At 41.8% G+C, this 17,591-nt stretch overlaps 1 protein-coding gene across 2 annotated transcripts; it reads left to right on the forward strand.

Annotated features, from left to right (window-relative positions):
• Positions 1-1,559: 1,559 nt before the first annotated feature.
• ZNF582 (zinc finger protein 582) lies at positions 1,560-12,636 on the forward strand. 2 transcript variants are annotated; one of them, XM_045850759.1, is made up of 5 exons: positions 1,560-1,694; positions 3,449-3,554; positions 4,083-4,209; positions 4,460-4,561; positions 9,415-12,636. In XM_045850759.1, exons 3-5 carry the CDS (start codon positions 4,176-4,178, stop codon positions 10,731-10,733), a joined length of 1,455 nt encoding a protein of 484 aa, XP_045706715.1. In that variant the 5' UTR covers positions 1,560-1,694; positions 3,449-3,554; positions 4,083-4,175; the 3' UTR covers positions 10,734-12,636. The 2 variants fall into 2 exon arrangements, with proteins under 2 accessions (XP_045706715.1, XP_045706705.1); XM_045850749.1 differs by having other exon boundaries at positions 3,449-3,537.
• The last annotated feature ends 4,955 nt before the right edge of the window (positions 12,637-17,591 follow it).

Genomic DNA, 17,591 nt, shown 5'->3' on the forward strand with positions numbered 1-17,591 from the left:
TTGTAGTTATCTCTTGAAAATGTCTACCCCAGCACAAGCCTGGAATGGTCTAGTGACCTCCTGTGGGCACCATCGTACCCTATCTCCTCCAGGTCTTAGCCCAGGGTCTAGAGTCTCTTTGTTTGGCTGTTTCCATGGGGCTTCATAGCCTCTGTGGCATCATGTCTTCTGTCTCTTCTACTCCAGAGTTGAATCTCTTGTCCACTGTACCATGATGCCTGTCCTGTCTCTTGAGATCCTTTGTCCAAGACCCCACACTGGTTCATCCACCACTCAGAAACCAGAAGCAGCATTTCCTCCACCCATAAGTACTAAGGCCTTGTAGCCACACTCTGACCCACAAATTCCAGTCACATCAGTTTCCCCAAATTGTGTTGCATCAACTGAGCAAATCAGTGCTCTGCCTTGGTTCCTTCTCTCTGCTCTGAGGTCTGAGAAAGCCACTGCGACTGCAGGAATGCCTTTATTTCCCATCTTGCATAACCAATTGTCCAAAGTCTGGAGACTGGTTTCTTACACATTATCTAGTTTTCTGTTTAGAGCTGGCCAGCAAGTTTAGTACAATTACACCACTGTAGTTGGGAGAAAGGAAACCTCCCTGATGTTGTTTAAGCATTTCCCTTTTTGGCACAAGAAGATAACTCATACTCAAATTGTCTGTTTCCAAGGGAGACTCTGGATGTGGTTCTAGCATAAATAGCACCGACCGGAAAGGTTTCCTCATTCAGAGGCCAGGCATAACAAGGCCTAACCAGCACCCAGGACTGGGACTCCTAACTACAGGGGGCCACGCTTCTTCAGAATGTGTGGAACCCTTATGTGTGAAGCCCAAGGGTCCCCATGCCTCCACACACAGAAGTCGACTGCCGGGAACTGGGCCTAGATGTCGTCTCATTTGGAACATTTTTGCCAGTTTCGTATTCCCATTCCCAGTCTATATTTGTTTCAATGTAAATATAAATTTTTAAAATTGGTTATCAGATAAACTCACGGGCTTCCCCCCTCACCCCCCACCAACCCTTCTGGTAAAATGGCTGCCCCACAGAAATGATGACTTACTAAATGAGACAATTTGTTCACCCATTCTTTTACTCAGTCACAAACAAGCGTTGAATGGTTCCGATCGTGGACAAAAAAGGAACCACCAATAAAACTGACAAGCTCAGGATGGGCCTCCATACGGGCCTTAACAACTCAAGAGATCGAAAGTAACCACGTTATGATCTGAAATATCTGATGTCACCACCAACGACCAGGTCAGAACCAAACATGACATACACCGTCACAAGAAACACCGCACACGCAATCATGGCCATTCACACAACCGCAAACAGAGACGATAGCATGCAGAGAGCACACTCCACACACACACCTTCACACACCAACCCTCGTTAACAAAACTCTCCCTCGCGCCCCCACACCACCCAGGAATCCGCATGCACTTTCAGGTCCCGCCCACTACGAAACATCGCGATATCCGGTCTTACCTCTTGGCTACAGCCTTTACACAGAGACTACGTTTCCCAGGAGACACTGCGATGCGGTCCCAATTGGGATGCAGCACCGGCGCGGCTTTGTGCGTATGCGCCATCTTCCGGCTCCGGGCGGCTAGTCCGCCGGTACTGAGGAGGAAGCTCAGCTGCGGCTGTGGGGGAGCGCAGCCGCGGTGACAGCTGGACCCGAGGAGGCGGCAGGTGAGGAGCTCCGGAGGTTCCCAGGCGCTCAGGGGATCTTGCGGCAACGGGCGCCGCGCCCGGGCGGGTTTCGGGCCTGGGAGGAACCGGAATGTCTCGCCGTAGCATCGGTCTGCGGGTTACCGTGCTCTGGACTACATTTCCCATCGGTCCCCGCTGGCGCTCCCTTTTGGCGTCACGGTCCACGACCGAGTCCCCAGACCCCTTAGGTGGGTGTGAAGGGGTCACGACCCGACGGAAATGCTTGAGGGTGTTTTGCGTTCTTTTTTACTCACTTTAAAAAAAAAAATTTCGGGAGGAAGTCTTATTTCATGAGATTCAAAGAGTTGCAAGATCCCAGAAGATTTAGAAGCAGAGACATATACTTGGGAATATTTTAGGTGATTGTGTTCAAAATCTGGGGAAAGGGTTGAGGAAATCCTGGGGCATTCATGCCGTAAAATGTTACAGATAATGCTAAAACAGTGGTCATAGGAGAAAAAAGTCGTAACATGACATCAAGGAACATTTATAATTATTTCATTCACACGTTGCTTACAATTAAATATTTGTAAAAATATGTATATATTTTTGACACGTTGGGCACTGTCCCAAATTCCTCCATAAACAGCTCAAGAAGTCGATAAAGGACATCACTTTCAACACTTGAACATTGTCTATTCCAATTTTTTAGGGGTTTTTTTGTGTTTTGTTTTGGTTTTTTGCCCATGTGTCCCTAGGTGGGTAGGTTTTATTTCTTTTCCTGAAAGTCTTGATGTTGTACAAAGAGTCCAGTTCTGAATGTCATTCATTTGTCAGTTGATGTCCTTCATCTGGCTGGGCTCACATTGATTGATTCAACCACTCACCTACTTGTGGGCTGTTATGTACTAATTTCTGGTTCTGTCTTCCAGAAAATATTTTGTCCATGCAGCTTCACATACTGTTATTTCTGTGCAGTGACTTATTTGCACTGTTATCTCTGTGCAGGGACCTGCTCCATCTAATTTACTCTCTGTACCCACACCCCATCTGTTGACTCTAGGCAGGATTTACAAAATGGTGTCCACCAAGGCTTAAGTAGGGCTGTGGGGCTCTTTGTGAATTTGGAAGTTGAGGGAGTGCCGGGGAGACTTCTGAAGGTGTTACATTGTGGGTCTGAGAGAGTTAAGTGGCCAGGTCCTGGAAAGACTTTATTCTTGGCAGGATTGATTTGAGCCAGGCAGGTTCTCTCTTCCTCCCGTCTGAGGACAGCCTTCCTTTTTTCCCTTTTTCTTTTTATATATATATATTTTTTTAATTGATTTGAGAAACAGAGAGAGAGAGAAACATTGATCTGTTGTTCCACTTATTTATGCTTATGTATGTTCCCTGACTGGAGATCAAATCCACAATCTTGGTGTATCGGGACGATGCTCTACCCAACTGAGCTACTTGGCCAGGGTGAGGACAGCCCTCCTTGTCCTTGGGACACCATGTGGTCTCTGTCACTGGACCAGGTCTGGGTATCCCCATCTCAGATTTCCATCAGTGACAAGGTAGAATTCTCTGGGTATTTAGGAGAAATGGGAAAGGCTATTGGTTCCCTGTTTGTACTTGCAGTAGCTGAAGCTGAGTTTTTTGAACCTGAGTGAGGGCTATATTTTGTCCCAGCTCCCTCTAATTTGTTGTTAGGTGGGGATTCAAGGGATGGGGAGGATGGGAACTTGCAACTGTGGCATTTTAGGGAGTGCAAGGCAAGCCTGGTCTCTCATGTTTGCTATTTTTTTCCCCAGTTCTGCCGTCTCAGGACTCGGCTCTTCCCCAAGAGAGGAGCCTCGAGGGGGCCTCATCAGCCCATGAAATTCTGAAAGTCATGTCCATCGTGAGTTTTAAGATCATGTAAATACTTGCTTTCCTTATCCTGAACCAACCTTCCCACTGAATCTCCATCCAAGAATCTGGTTCTTAGAGCTTCCCAGTTTCAGGAGTAAGAGGACTGGGCAGCTAGTATCTTCTCCCATTGCCCTCTTCTATCAAAAAACATTTGTTTGAGTTGTTTGGTTTGTTTTTTGTTTTTTGGGTGGTTTTATTTTTGAATTCTATAAAAGTTGAAATTCTAGGTGTCATACGGAGAATTCAGTACATGCCAAGGACGGAGTAACTCATAGTTGGGAAAACTCCAATTAGCTGGATTTTCATTTTCACCCCAGACCTGTGTACCAGAGCTTTGGTTTGTAGTAAAAAGGGACGTTCAGGTGTTCTTGACGCCCTTGTTCTCCTGCCATTTGCTCGCAGCAGAGGCCTCCAGCCCTGGTCTTTTCCACCAGCACATCTCATTCCTGCAGAGACCTCCTGCATCACCTCTCATCATCAACTAAGAGACGCTTCCATGATGTATGCACATAACACACCTGCCTGTCATTGCAGGGGTCAGACTTGTTCAGGGATGTGGCCGTCGTCTTCTCCCGAGAAGAGTGGGAACAGCTGACGCCTGCTCAGAGGGACTTGTACAGAGACGTCATGTTGGAGATCTATAGCATCCTGCTCTCACTGGGTAAGGGCCCCTGCTCTGGGAGTTTGCAGGTCACCATTGGGCAAAGCTGTTCCTTCCTTGTCAGTTTTGGGCTACCCTTTGAGTGGTTCAAGGGCAGCTCCCTGGGTTGAAGCCACATTGTTCCCAGCCCTCAGATGACTGTCATATCTTCCCCTGTCCCTTCCTGCAATGGCCTCTCGTTCTTGATAACCAGGCCCTAGATCCAAATTCTGGGCCCCGCAACATAACCAGGTGTCATGTTCTTTCTCAGGTCCAGATCTTGCCGTTTCCAAACCCGATGTGATCTCCTTCCTGGAGCAAGGCAAGGAGCCCTGGAGGGTGGAGGAGGCAGTGACCGGAGGCCTGTGCCCAGGTAAGTGAGGCATGGGCAGGTGGAGGGGAGCCACAACAGAAAACTGTCCAGCTGGTCAGCGAAGAAGCAGGTCCTTGGGGGTAGAAAATGTTTCCTCCAAGTTACCAAACTCAGTGGTCAGGTCCCAGTTGTCATCTCTGGCAATTTGTCAGCAGCATTGGACAAATGTCATTTCCTTCCTGAAGCATTTGTATATTTAGGTCATCAGTACTTCTGTCATCACCTTGCTTATTAAACCACCTTCAGCTTCCTCTCTTGGATCTTCTTACCTTCTCTAGATGTCAGGCTCAGATGTGGGCCTCTTCCTTCCTGTCTATTCCCACTCCTCAGGACCTTCCCTATTACCATGCTAAACACCATCCATACTCGGCCTGTCCAGTATGGCACCACTGTGTGGTCATCGAAATTTATTTATTTATTTATTTATTTTTAAAGATTGTATTTATTTATTTTTAGACAGAGGGGGAAAGAGTGAGAAAGAGAGAGAGAAACATCAGTGTGTCATTGCCTCACGCTCCCCCCACTGGGGACCTGGCCCACAACCCAGGCATGTGCCCTGACTGGGAATTGAACTGGTGATCCCTTGGTTCACAGGCCAGTGCTCAGTACACTAAGCCACACCAGCTAGGGCTGAAATTTAAATTAATTACAATGAAATACATTCAAAACTTCAGCACCTCAGTTGCAACTACCATATTTCAAATGTTCAGGAGCCACTTTCTGGCTCGTGGCCACTGTACACCTGGACACCACAGATATATAACATCTCTATCACTGCAGAAAGTTCTGGCAGAGAACACAGATGGTTACCTTCACCTTTGTGTCTCCCTCACACTCCAGCGACTAATATCCAACTGCCTTCAGATTGTGGCCACCAGGGTGTTCACCAAGCATGCCTAAGGGAACAAGTCCTAAACGGAGTCTTTGATCCGCCCGGACAAGTCTACTCTTCCCCGTTCTATATTTTGGTAACAGGGCACTTGATTCTTCATCTTGTTCAAGTCAAAAACACTTGATGCACTCTGGCCAGGTGATTCAATTGATTGAAGCACCTTCTGGTACACCAAAAGGTTGTGGGTTCAATCCCTGGTCAGGGCACATATAAGAGTCAACGAATACATACATGAGTAAGTGGAAGAACAAATAGATGTTTCTTTCTCTCTCTCCTCCCCTTCCTCCCTCCCCACTCCCTCTTCCCTTCCCTCTTCCTCCTTCCCACTCTCCCTCCCTTTTTGTCTTTCTCTGAAATCAGTACACCAAAATTTAAAAAATAAAATTAAGTAAAATATAAAATTTCATTCTGCAGTGGCACTGGCCACATACCAGACACGCAGTAGCCGTGTGTAGCTAGTGGCTACTGTGTTGGACCGTGCGGAGTGGAACGTTTTTAGTGTCACAGAAAGTTCTGTTGAACTGTGTTGCTCTTTGGTCTCATCCACTCTGACTTTCTCTCTTGCTACGCTCCCCATCACTCATTTGGTTACAGCTGCATAAGCCTCTTCCCTGCCCCATCAACACAGGGATTGGCAAGTGTTTTCTTTCAAGGGCCAGACAGTAACTGTTTCAGGCTGGCGGTCCATGTGGTGTGTGTCACAGCCCCTCACCTCTGCTGTGGTAGCTTGCACTCTGGCTTTGACACAGCTGGTATATTTCTGCCTTGGCCTCCATCCTTGCTATCCCCTCTGCCCAGGATGCTCCTGCTCGGGATGGAGCATTTCTCAACCTCAGCAAGGTTGACATTCCCAGCAGGATTGTTCTTTACCGCAGGGGGCCATCCTGTGCGCTGTGGGGTGGTGAGCAGCCTCCCTGGCCTCTACTTACCACAGGCCAGTAGAGCCCTGCCCTCGATTGTGACCACCAAAAACGTCTCCAGACATTGCCAAGTGTCCCAGGAGGGGTAAAAGCTTCCGTGATTAAAAACCAATGTCACAATGTAACGTAACACCAAAAACATATCTATAAACAGTTTTCACAACATACAGCATATTGTAAGAGAATTTCAAATGGAGGACAAAGAACTAAGCCTCTCAGGTGTGCTGGGTTCTTCTGCAAGGAAGGTGGGGAGAGGCAGTCTTATAGACTGAGCCCTTTACCTGCAGGGTTGGACGCTCTCTGTAGGAAGTATGAAAATTGACTTAACTTTCTAGGACACCAGGGAACTGGAGAATTGCTTGATGTGAGGGTAAAACGACAAACATTTGGTGACCCAAAGTGTCAGAAGAGTGGCATTGAGAGGCTCCCCAAAAGGAATCCCTGTACCTGTTAAACAGTCACTCCTCATTCTTCTCCCTCGCACCCCCCAGCCCCTGACAATCACTAATCTGCTGTCCGTGTCTATAGATTTGCTTACTCTGGATATTTTACATAAGTGGAACCGTACAATATGTGGCCTTTTGTGTCTGATTTCTTTTTACCCGGCGTAATGTCCTTATAGTTTATCCACATCGTAGCATGTGATAGGGTTTCCTTCTGTTTTAAGGCTGTTTATATTCACCACAACTTTTGTCCATTCATTTGTCGATAGACTGTTGGGCTCTTTCCACATCTTGGTTACTTTGAATAATGTTGCATTGAATATAGGTGTGCAGATATCTCTCTCACCGTCCACTTTCACTTCTTTGGGCTAAATACCCAAAAGTGGAATTGCTGGGTTGTATGGTAGTTCCATATTTAATTTTTTTAGGAACGTGCATACTGCTTTCCACCTTGACTGCACCATTTTACCAACAGCGCATAAGGGCTCCAATTTCTCCGAATCTTTGTCAACAGTGGTTATTTTCTGTTCTTTTTTTGTTTTGTTTTGTTGTTTGTTTTTTCAGTAGTGGCCATGCTCATGGCTGAGAGGTAGAATCTCATAATTTTGGTATGCATTTCTCTAGTGGTTGGTGATGTTGAGCATCTTTTTGTATGTTTGTTGACTATTTATGTATTTTCTTTGGGAAGATGTCTATTCAAGTCCTTTGCCCATATTTTTAATCAGGATGAGTTGTTTTTGTTGTTGAGTTGTAGGAGTTCTTTATATAGTCTGGGTATTAACCTGTTATCAGATATATGATTTGCAAATATATTCTTCCATTCTGTAGGTTGTGTTCTCACTCTGTTGTTTCCTTTGATGCCTAGTTGTTTTCAAGTTTGATGTAGTTCCGTTTGTCTATTTTTGCTTATGGTGCAATATCCAAGAAAGTACCACCAAATGCAATGTTGTGAACTGTTCCCCCATGTTTTCTTCTAGGAGCTTTATAGTTTTGGTTCTTTGTTTCAGTCTTCAATCCATTTTGAGTTAGTGTTTATATTTGTTGTGAGCTAAGGATCCTTCTTCATTCTTGGGCACTTGCATATCCAATTTCCTCAGCATCATTTGTGGAAAAGCAGTACTGTCATCTTTTCCTCATTGTGTGGTCTTGGACCCTTATCAAAGATCATCTGACCACATGCATGAGGGTTTATTTCTGGGCTGTCTATTTTTGTTCCATTGGTTGACATGTCTGCCTTTGTGCCAGTACCATACTGTTTTAATTACTGTTGCTTTGTCATGTTTGTTTGTTTGTTCGTTTGTTTGTTTTTAAGAGAGAGAAGAAGGGGGAAAGAGAGAGAGAAACATTGATTTATTCTTCAGCCTGTTCGCACATTTACTGATTGATTCTTATATGTACCCTGACCAGGGATTGAACCCACTACCTTGGTGTAGGACAACACTCTTAACCAACTGAGCCACCCAGCCAAGACTATCAGATATTCTTTTTTTTTTTTTTAAGATTTATTTATTTATTTGTTTTTAGGGAGAAAGAAAGGGAGAGAAACTTCAATGTGTGGTTGCCTTGCATGCCCCCTGACTGAGGACATGGCCCGCAACCCAGGCATGTGCCCTGACTGGGAATCAAACTGGTGACCCTTTGCTTCACAGTCCTACGCTCAATCCACTGAGCCACACCAGCCAGGGCTGATACTCTTTATGAGCACCTTTGCTCTCTGCCCCCTGCCCTAGGTAGTTCTTGCTATAACCATTTCTTTACTAGCCCAGTGAGTGGGTTCCTGTTATTGCAGTAAAATGGACTACTGCAGCTGAAGTCGTGTACCAGATGGAATCAGGATCCATTACGCCATTCAATTCCTTGCAGTTTGAATGAGCAGCAAAGAGAATTTCAGAAGATGCCATCCCCATTAAATTGGAGTCTGATTCTCTAAACAAGGAAGCAGGCCCTCCTTTTTCGCAGATCACCTAAGGCAGTGAAAAGGACCAAGAGAGACAGGTTCTGTTGACACCAGGTCCATTCTTGGTGTTCAGCTGAAGTTCAGAGGTAGAAGGCATCCCAGCAGAAGACTGTCACTGTGTTACTACACTTCCAGGGGACAGGTGATCATAGGTCCCCACAAAGCACGACAGCCCCCAACAAACAGATACCCCACTCTGTTCCTTTGGCCAGATGAAGATCCAACCACCTTCACTGTCATTTCTTAAAATCCACTTTATTGAGGTAGTCATTTATATTCAGTGAATGTAATGTTGAATATTTAAAGTATAATGTTTAAAGTTTATATTTAAAGCTTAAAGTAATACTTAAAATTTGAAGTGTAATATTTTGATGAGTATGAACAAATGTATACATATAACCACCACCACAGTCGAGATAGAGGACATTTCCAAGAATGGCTCTTATAACCTCCTCCTTCATCACCTCACTCATTTATGGTATCTCTTCTTTCTTTATACTGTTTGTTTTCTAATTGCTTAGTCACATTCAGGAGCCCATAGGTATTATCCTGAGTCCAAACTTTTAAATTTTTACTATACAAGTTGTTTTTTCTGGAAAAGGAAAAAACTAATATATTCTTGCTCTTTTGTTTTTTTCCAGTCTTGGAGTCGAGATATGATACTCAGGTCTTATCTCTGAAGCAGCCCGTTTGTGAAGTGCTGTCACCCGGGTACGAGAGAACAGAAAGCCTTACAAGTTGTCCCGAATACTCGAGTTTCCAAGATGACTGGGAATGCAGACACCAGTGTGACAGACAGCAGGGGAGTCCAGACGGACATTTGAGTCAAATGATAATCAATCATGAAGAAATGCCCACTTTTGACCCACAAGTATCCCTTACTTTTTATCAGAAAATCCATCCTGGAGACAAATCCTATACATATAATGATGGCAGCGAAGACTTCTGGCCAGAGGACTTCCTTATGAACCATCAAGGAATTCACACTAATGAGAAACCCTATAAATGTAAGGAGTGTGGGAAGGCCTTTAAATATGGTTCACGACTAATTCAACATGAGAATATTCATTCTGGCAAGAAACCCTATGAGTGTAAGGAATGTGGGAAGGCTTTCAATTCGGGTTCAAATTTCATACAACACCAGAGAGTCCATACTGGTGAGAAACCCTATGAATGTAAGGATTGTGCCAAGGCCTTCAGTCGGAGCTCCCAGTTGATTGAACATCAAAGAATTCATACTGGGGAGAAGCCCTATCAATGTAAGGAGTGTGGGAAGGCCTTCAATCGGATCTCACATCTTAAAGTACATTATAGAATTCACACAGGTGAGAAGCCCTATGCCTGCAAGGAATGTGGGAAGACCTTTAGTCACCGGTCTCAGTTGATCCAACATCAGACTATTCACACTGGCAAGAAGCTCTACGAATGTAAGGACTGTGGGAAGGCCTTCAATCAGGGCTCAACCCTTATTCGACATCAGAGAATTCACACTGGTGAGAAGCCCTATGAATGTAAGACCTGCGGGAAGGCCTTTAGGGTGAGCTCACAACTTAAGCAACACCAGAGAATTCACACTGGAGAGAAACCCTACCAGTGCAAGGTGTGCGGTAGGGCTTTCAAACGGGTCTCACACCTTACTGTGCATTATAGAATCCATACGGGTGAGAAACCCTACGAATGTAAGGCATGTAGGAAGGCCTTCAGCCACTGCTCACAGCTCATTCAGCATCAGCTCATTCACACTGAGGAAAAGCCCAGTGACTATAAGGAAGAGGGGAGGACTTTCCATTGTGATTCAGCTACTGTTCAGCACCAGAGAATGCAAAGTAGAGAAACACAGGTGAATATAATAAATGTAGAAAAGCCTTCCATCAGCACTTACCCCTTGTTGATCATCAGAGAAATTATGTTAGCCAGCAACCACATGGGTGGAAGCAATGGGGAGAGCCCATTGGCTTAGGCTAATCACAGCTTTGTCCTTCCATCTTGGGATAAGACTTGAATGTACCATAAGTCAGAATGCCTTCATTCAGAGCTGTCCCTTCTCCTAAGTCATAAAGTTCATACTGAAGGAAAATTTTATGGATACAAGTTGTCTAGACCATGATAGTCAAAGAAGCAAGGAACGGTTGGGAAAAATGTCTCTTAACACATTCTTGATTCACCTTTTCTAACTACCATGTAATAATTTTAACAGTAGCCGAAGGTTTTCATTTTCCTATAAAGTGAAAAGGTAACTAAAACAGCAGAATTACTCTTGGGGTAACAAGAAAATAAATCATGCAGTTACCATAAACAGTAAAGAAGAATGAATGACAGGGTTGCAGGTTAATCCCTGGTCAAGGCACATCCAAGAAACAACCAATATATATATACTGTTCCCCCAATATATATTGTTCTGCAACATATATTGTAACAATATATATATTGTTATGTTATACATAACTGAGGGGAACAAAAAAATCCATGTTTCTCTCAAAGAGACAAGGAGAGTTTTTGTACATTCTAACAGACAGGTGTGGTTGGTGCCACTCAGAGGAATTTTAAAGATTTTACGTATTTTTAGAAAGGGGAAGAGAGGAAAAGGGAGAGAAACATCAATGTGTGGTTGCCTCTTGAGTGCCCCCTACTGGAGACCCGCCCCACAACCAAGACGTGCCCTGACTGGGGATTGAACCAGTAACCCTTTGGTTCATACACCAGTACTCAATCGACTGAGCCACACCAGGCAGTGCTACTCACAGTAATTTTTATAACCTTTAAATGCACGTGAAACATGAAAACCTGTAAGATTATACTTAAATATTCTAAATGTACTATTCAAGAAGCCAGAAAAGAGAACACCAAGCATCCAGATGATAAAAGAACAAGTCAGTACAAAATAACAAAGTAGAATGTGGTCATCTTACAACAATCTAAGTTTTCATTTCTTCCTGACCCAAGAGTAAACTAAGTTTAGCAGATGGTTTCCATGTCGTTTGATTGTTTTGGGTTATCTTATAACATGTTGCAGAGAGAAGGGGTTGGTTGCTTACCTAGCAGCCATATCCCATTCCCCTTCTTGTTGGCAGCATCTGTGTCTTGCTTTAGAATCTGAAGGTGTCAGAGGATAATTTCTGCCTCCTTTGCAGCTCAGGTAGGCCACTGTGTTCCAGGGACCTGCTGGGCTTCTAGGAAAGATTTTCCTAATTCAGAAGAGACATGTATTAGGAAGACTTTCCTTGTTTTCTGCTATTAAACATTTTTCTATGAGATCATGATGTCTGGAGTTGCTGCAGCCATTTTGGGATCAAGAGGAGAAAACAGAAGCTGATCTAGAAACCAATTTTGAAACTTTCTTTGATGCTTTCTTAGAAAAATAAACCTTTATTGCTAAAGTTCATTTTAATTGGATATCTTGTATACTCACAGCCATAAACATCCTTAATTATAACATTTCAGATTTTAGTATGATTGGTAAATATGGCCTAGATATCAATACCTACCTTTTAAGATTTGACATTTTTCTTTGTGGCTAAGTACAAGATTGAATGTTTATGTTCCTTAACATTGAAAAACACTACATACTATTTTTTGTTTGTTTGAATACAAGGTTCTGTTTAAGCCTGTGGATTATAATGACAAAATTCTCCATGTTCTCATATTATTTGATATATTGGATCAGAATTTGCTAAAATTGAACTTCTTGAACCAAGATCATGAATTTCCAGAGATTTTTACTTTTTAATTTATGTTGTTTGACTATGACTTAAGCCCTATTTATGAATCATACCTTTTATCGTTATATAATATCCTATTGTGCCAGGGGTAGTGATCAACAAACCAAATCTGGCCTGCTGCCTGATTTATAAATAAAGTTTTATCAGAACAGCCATGCTCATTTATTTGTTGTGTACTACTGGCAGAACTGAGTGGCTGCAAGGAAGACTGGCCACAAAGCCTGTGTTTACTGTCTGGCCACCCTGGCCAGTGCAACTTAGTTGAAGTGTCATGCTGTACACCAAAAGGTTGTGGGTTTGATTCCCAGTCAGGGGACATGCCTGGGTTTCAGGTTTGGTCCTAGACAGAGCACATAGGAGAGAAAACCAGTGTATGTTTCCCACATCAATGTTTCCCTCTCCCTCCCTTCCCTTCTCTCTAAAATCAATAGGCTGTCTTCAGGTGAGGATTGAAAAGAAAAATTTGCCAGTTATGACCTAGTGTGATCCTCTGTATTTTATTACCATCCTGTATCTTTGTTTAGCTGGTATGTTTTTGCCCATCCGTTTATTTTGAACCCCTGTCATTTTAGTTATTTCATTTAAAAAAAAAATCACGCTGATTTTTTGAAACACTGAATTTTTCTATAGGGAAACTAATATTTTTGTTTAGTGTGCTAAATCTCCTTTATTCCTTTTATTTTGCATTTATATTATCTTGGTCTTTTCTTATGTTGGTTCATTATTCCCTTTTTCTCTTGCTAAACTGGAACTTACCACTATGGTTGAGATGGTGATCTGCTTTTTTTTTTTTTTAGATTCTATTTATTTGTGAAGACAGGGAGGGAGACAGACAGAGAGAGGGAGAGGAACATCAATGTGTCAAAGAAACATCAATGGGTTGCTTCTTGCACTCATCCCAAACAGGGACCTGGCCTGAAATCCAGGTATGTGCCCTGATTGGGAATCGAACTAGCCACCTTTTGGTGTGTGGGATGCCCAACCCACTGAGCCATACTAGTCAGGGTGATCTTCCCATTATTATTTGGTCAGAATAAGAGCACTATTACACTTTGTCACCTACCATTTTCTTTGCCACTCTCCAAGAAGAGTCACCACCCTTGTTTTCTTTTTTATCCCTTCCCTAACTTAATGAAGATTTTTAGCCTAAACCTTTTACTTTTGCTTCTATTTCATTTATTTGATGCTTCCATTACTGTCATTCCCACTTATGATTTTCATTTAAATTTAAACATACTGAGTAACACTTATTGCTGGCTACCATTTCCTTTCATTGTTTTCCCAATCATCAGGAATAGTTCTATATCAAATGATACATGGTTAGACTATTTTATTGAATATTTATATTTATCTCAATAAATGGTATATAGCTGGTATTCTCAGAATCCTTACATGTCAGAAAAAAAGTTTCTTGTATCCTTACAAATTATACTTTTGGCAGAACATTTTCAGATTGTAGTTGTTTTCTCAGTAGTCCATAGATGTCCCTTCATTGAATTCTGGTCTTCTTGAAGAGGAACCCAAAGCTGATCTGATTCTCTTAGCTTATGTAGATAGGTGTATTTGTTTCATGTTGTTGCTGTAACAAATTGTCAAAAACTTAGTGGCTTAAAATAGCACAGGTTGCCCTGGTCAGGAACTCAGTTGATTAGAGCATTGTCCTGGTAATGCCAAAATTGCAGGTTCCATCCTTGGTAAAGCCACATACAAGAATCAACCAATGAATGCATAAATGAGTGGAACAACAAATCAATGTTTCTCTTTCAAATCAATAAACTTAATTTTTTTTTCAAGTTTCTTTCTATCCTCAAAATCTAGGAACTTAGGCTGCATAGGTTTAGATAGTCCCGTCCTTTTTTCTCTTTCTGGCCCAAAGAAATCTTTTTCTACATACTGCTTCCTTAGTACTTCTCAGTTGTTTATTTCTATTTAAAAACTTTAATGTTTTGAATCAACAGGATATCCTCATGATTAAAAAACTTGAAGATGTAAAAAAGGCATGCAGGAATAAGTCTTTCTATCTTTTTTCCCTTTTGTTTGTTACAGCAACAGAATACTACCTCTCTGGCTCTGATTCTCAAAGTGTGATTCAACCTTTCTGCCTACCTCACTTCTTTTAATGTCAGTAATTCCTCAAAATAACCATGCAGTCAGATTATACATTTTTATAATTTTTAACTTTTTTAATTGATTTGAGAGAGACATCAATTTGTTGTTCCACTTTCTATGCATTTATTGGTTGATTCTTGTATGTACCAGGGATTAAACCCACAACTTCGGTGTATTGGGACAATGCTCTAACCAACTTGAGCACCTGGCCAGGGCAGATTATTTTCTTTAGGAGAAAAAAAGAAACAGATGTAGAAAATTAACACCAATCATTATTCAATATCAGAGAATTCATACTGGAGAAAAGTCCTAGGAATTTAAGGATTTTGGAAAGGCCTTCAGAAGAACCCATAATGTATTATCAAAGAATTCATACTGGTGAAAAGCCGTGTGCATGTAATGGACATGAAAAGGTCTTCAGTCATCTCTCGTATCTTCCTCAACCACAGAGGATCCATACTGGTGAGAACCATTTCAATGCACTGAATGTGGAAAAGCTTTTAGTCACTTGACACTAGTTGTTACTCAACATCAGAAGACTCATACCGGTGAGAGGCCCTATGAATGTAAGGAATATGGGAAACATCTAGGGTTACCCCACACCTCATCCAGTATCAAAGAATTCACACTGGTCGAGAAACCCTCTCAATGAAGAGAATGTGGAAAGGCCTTCTGGCATCGTTTATATCTTCCTCAACATCAGAAAAACCCATCCTGGTGAGAAACCTTAGAACTATACATTGTGACATTGTGGGAAGGACTTTGGGCAGTGTTCACAACTTATGTGACATCAGAAAATTCATTCCTTTTTTTTAAATAAGTGAAAACAGCCTTAAGCTATGTTTTTGTTTATCTATTTATTTTAATCCTCACCTAAGGATATGGCTATTGATATGGCTATGGCTCTAAAAGAGAGGAAGGGAGAGAGAGAGAAACATCAATGAGAGAGAGGAACATTGATTGGTTGGCTCCCACACGCAACCCAACCCAAGATCCAACCTACAACCTAGGTATGTGCCCTGGCCAGGAATCAAACCCACAACCTTTTGGTGTGCAAGACAACACTCCAACCAACTGAGCCACCCAGCCAGGGCAGAAAATTTATTCTTAATGTTTGTAAGAAACGTGAGAAGGCCTTCAGGCACTGTCATCATCCTCAATGTTAAGGAGTTCATGCTACAGAAAACCCCCATAAACAAGGGAAGGAAAGACTTCACTAGTCTCATCTGTCAAGGAACATCTAATAATTTATCAGTAACCTTTTCAAATGCAAAAATGCTTTTTATTCAACTCATGTTACACTCACCAGCAAATGCATTATACCATTCATCACTAATGATCATATTAATATGATAATGTAGAAAAACTCCTCAACCCTGTCAGCCATTAATTATTGTTATGGCAGCAAGAAACTATATAAGTGGATAAATTTTGGAAAGTCATCCTAATGTACATAAAAGAATGTATAAGAGAAAATAACCCTATGAATACCACATATGTGAGATGTAAGTTTAAAGAAATTTCATACTGATTTGTTTTTTAAAAATTTTATTTTTGAGAAAGAGGAAGGGAAGGAGAAAGAGAGAGAGAGAGAACATCGATCAGTTGCCTCTGGTACTTGCCCCAACCAGGGACTGAACCCACAACCTAGGCACATGCCCCTACCAGGAATGGAACCAGGAATGGAACCCTTCACCTTGGGGAATGACACCCAACCAACTGAGCCACACTGGTCAGGGCTCATATTCATTTTTTTTTTTTAAGGAAAATTCACACTGAAGAATATACCACGAGTAAAAGAAAAGCATTCAAGGATTTATCAGTCATTGTGCATCAGCAAATAATGTATGAAACCCTTGATGTTTAAAACAACAGTTAAGCATTTAACTATCAAACAATCTGAGGAAGTTGTGGAGAAGTCTGTAACAAGTGGTACAGAGCCATTAACTCAGGTAAAAATGTAATGCATTAGATACTAACCAAGTATTTTTATGTTGTATGTCTTGCTCATTGAAAGAAGAACACTACAATGTGGTGAGGTCAAACCCTGACAGATATGGCTCTGTCTGTACTCAAAAAAGTGACCAGCTTCAATGCATTTATATTTATAGACCAGAAAATGGTGACACTGGAAATAATGCAGAAACCAGAGACTGTTTGAGAAGCCAGAAACTGAACCTAACTTAGCAATAAACAGAATTAAAGAAAATAATGTGTGAACAGAAAAGTAGGTTTTATCAACCTGGAAGTCTTTTCTTTAAAAGGATAGTATAAACATTTAGCAAATTTCATTAAAATACTATAGAGCAACAGTCCCAAACTTTTCTGGCACAAGGGACGGGTTTGGTGGAAGATGGAAAAAGGAGAGGGGGACAGGAGGTGGAGCTCAGGTGAGCTTGGCTCTTGGTGGCTTCCTAACAGACTGGGGGTTAGGGACCCCAGCTATAGAGCATTATTAAAAATGAGGAGGCTGTAATAGCACATATAAAGGGCATTTTAAAATGAGGTTAAACACTTTACATTTTTGTTGCCAATAAATTTCAAATTTTAATTGAACTTCACTTCCTAAAGTGGAAAAACTAAGTTTCCAGAATTGACTAAAGATTAGCAAAGGGCAGGTTTTATAGAGAATCCAACTGAGTTTTTTTTAAACCTATTATCCATTAAGACTAAAGATTTACCAGGCTGTAGGGGTATACAAAATATTGATGACACAAATTTGCAAGTTTGGAAAGGATGCAGATCTGATCAGCTCCTTTTGAGTCCTGTGTAATCTCAATACACAAACTGAAACCTAAATTTCCAGATGTCCTGAAGCTCCCAAATTACAAAAAACCATCAGCACTTTTGAGTGCTAGGCACTTTTCTACATGTGAAATTTTTTTAAAAATTGTAACTTCTAGAAAATTAATACATCTTATTTTTCTCTTTAAAAATTAAAATTTTAAAACAGTAAGATAATAGTTGATGTGTATTTTTAAATTAGATTA

Source organism: Phyllostomus hastatus, unplaced genomic scaffold (genome assembly GCF_019186645.2).
Source record: "Phyllostomus hastatus isolate PE091 unplaced genomic scaffold, TTU_PhHast_1.1 phas_contig_133, whole genome shotgun sequence".
NCBI classification, from domain to species: domain Eukaryota; kingdom Metazoa; phylum Chordata; class Mammalia; order Chiroptera; family Phyllostomidae; genus Phyllostomus; species Phyllostomus hastatus.

Bases quoted from the DNA above. Each gene is read 5' to 3' on its own strand.
- ZNF582 (XM_045850749.1), top strand. The intron at 4,210-4,459 runs GTAAGGGCCCCT...GTTCTTTCTCAG, and splicing joins TAGCATCCTGCTCTCACTGG to GTCCAGATCTTGCCGTTTCC. The intron at 4,562-9,414 runs GTAAGTGAGGCA...GTTTTTTTCCAG, and splicing joins GACCGGAGGCCTGTGCCCAG to TCTTGGAGTCGAGATATGAT.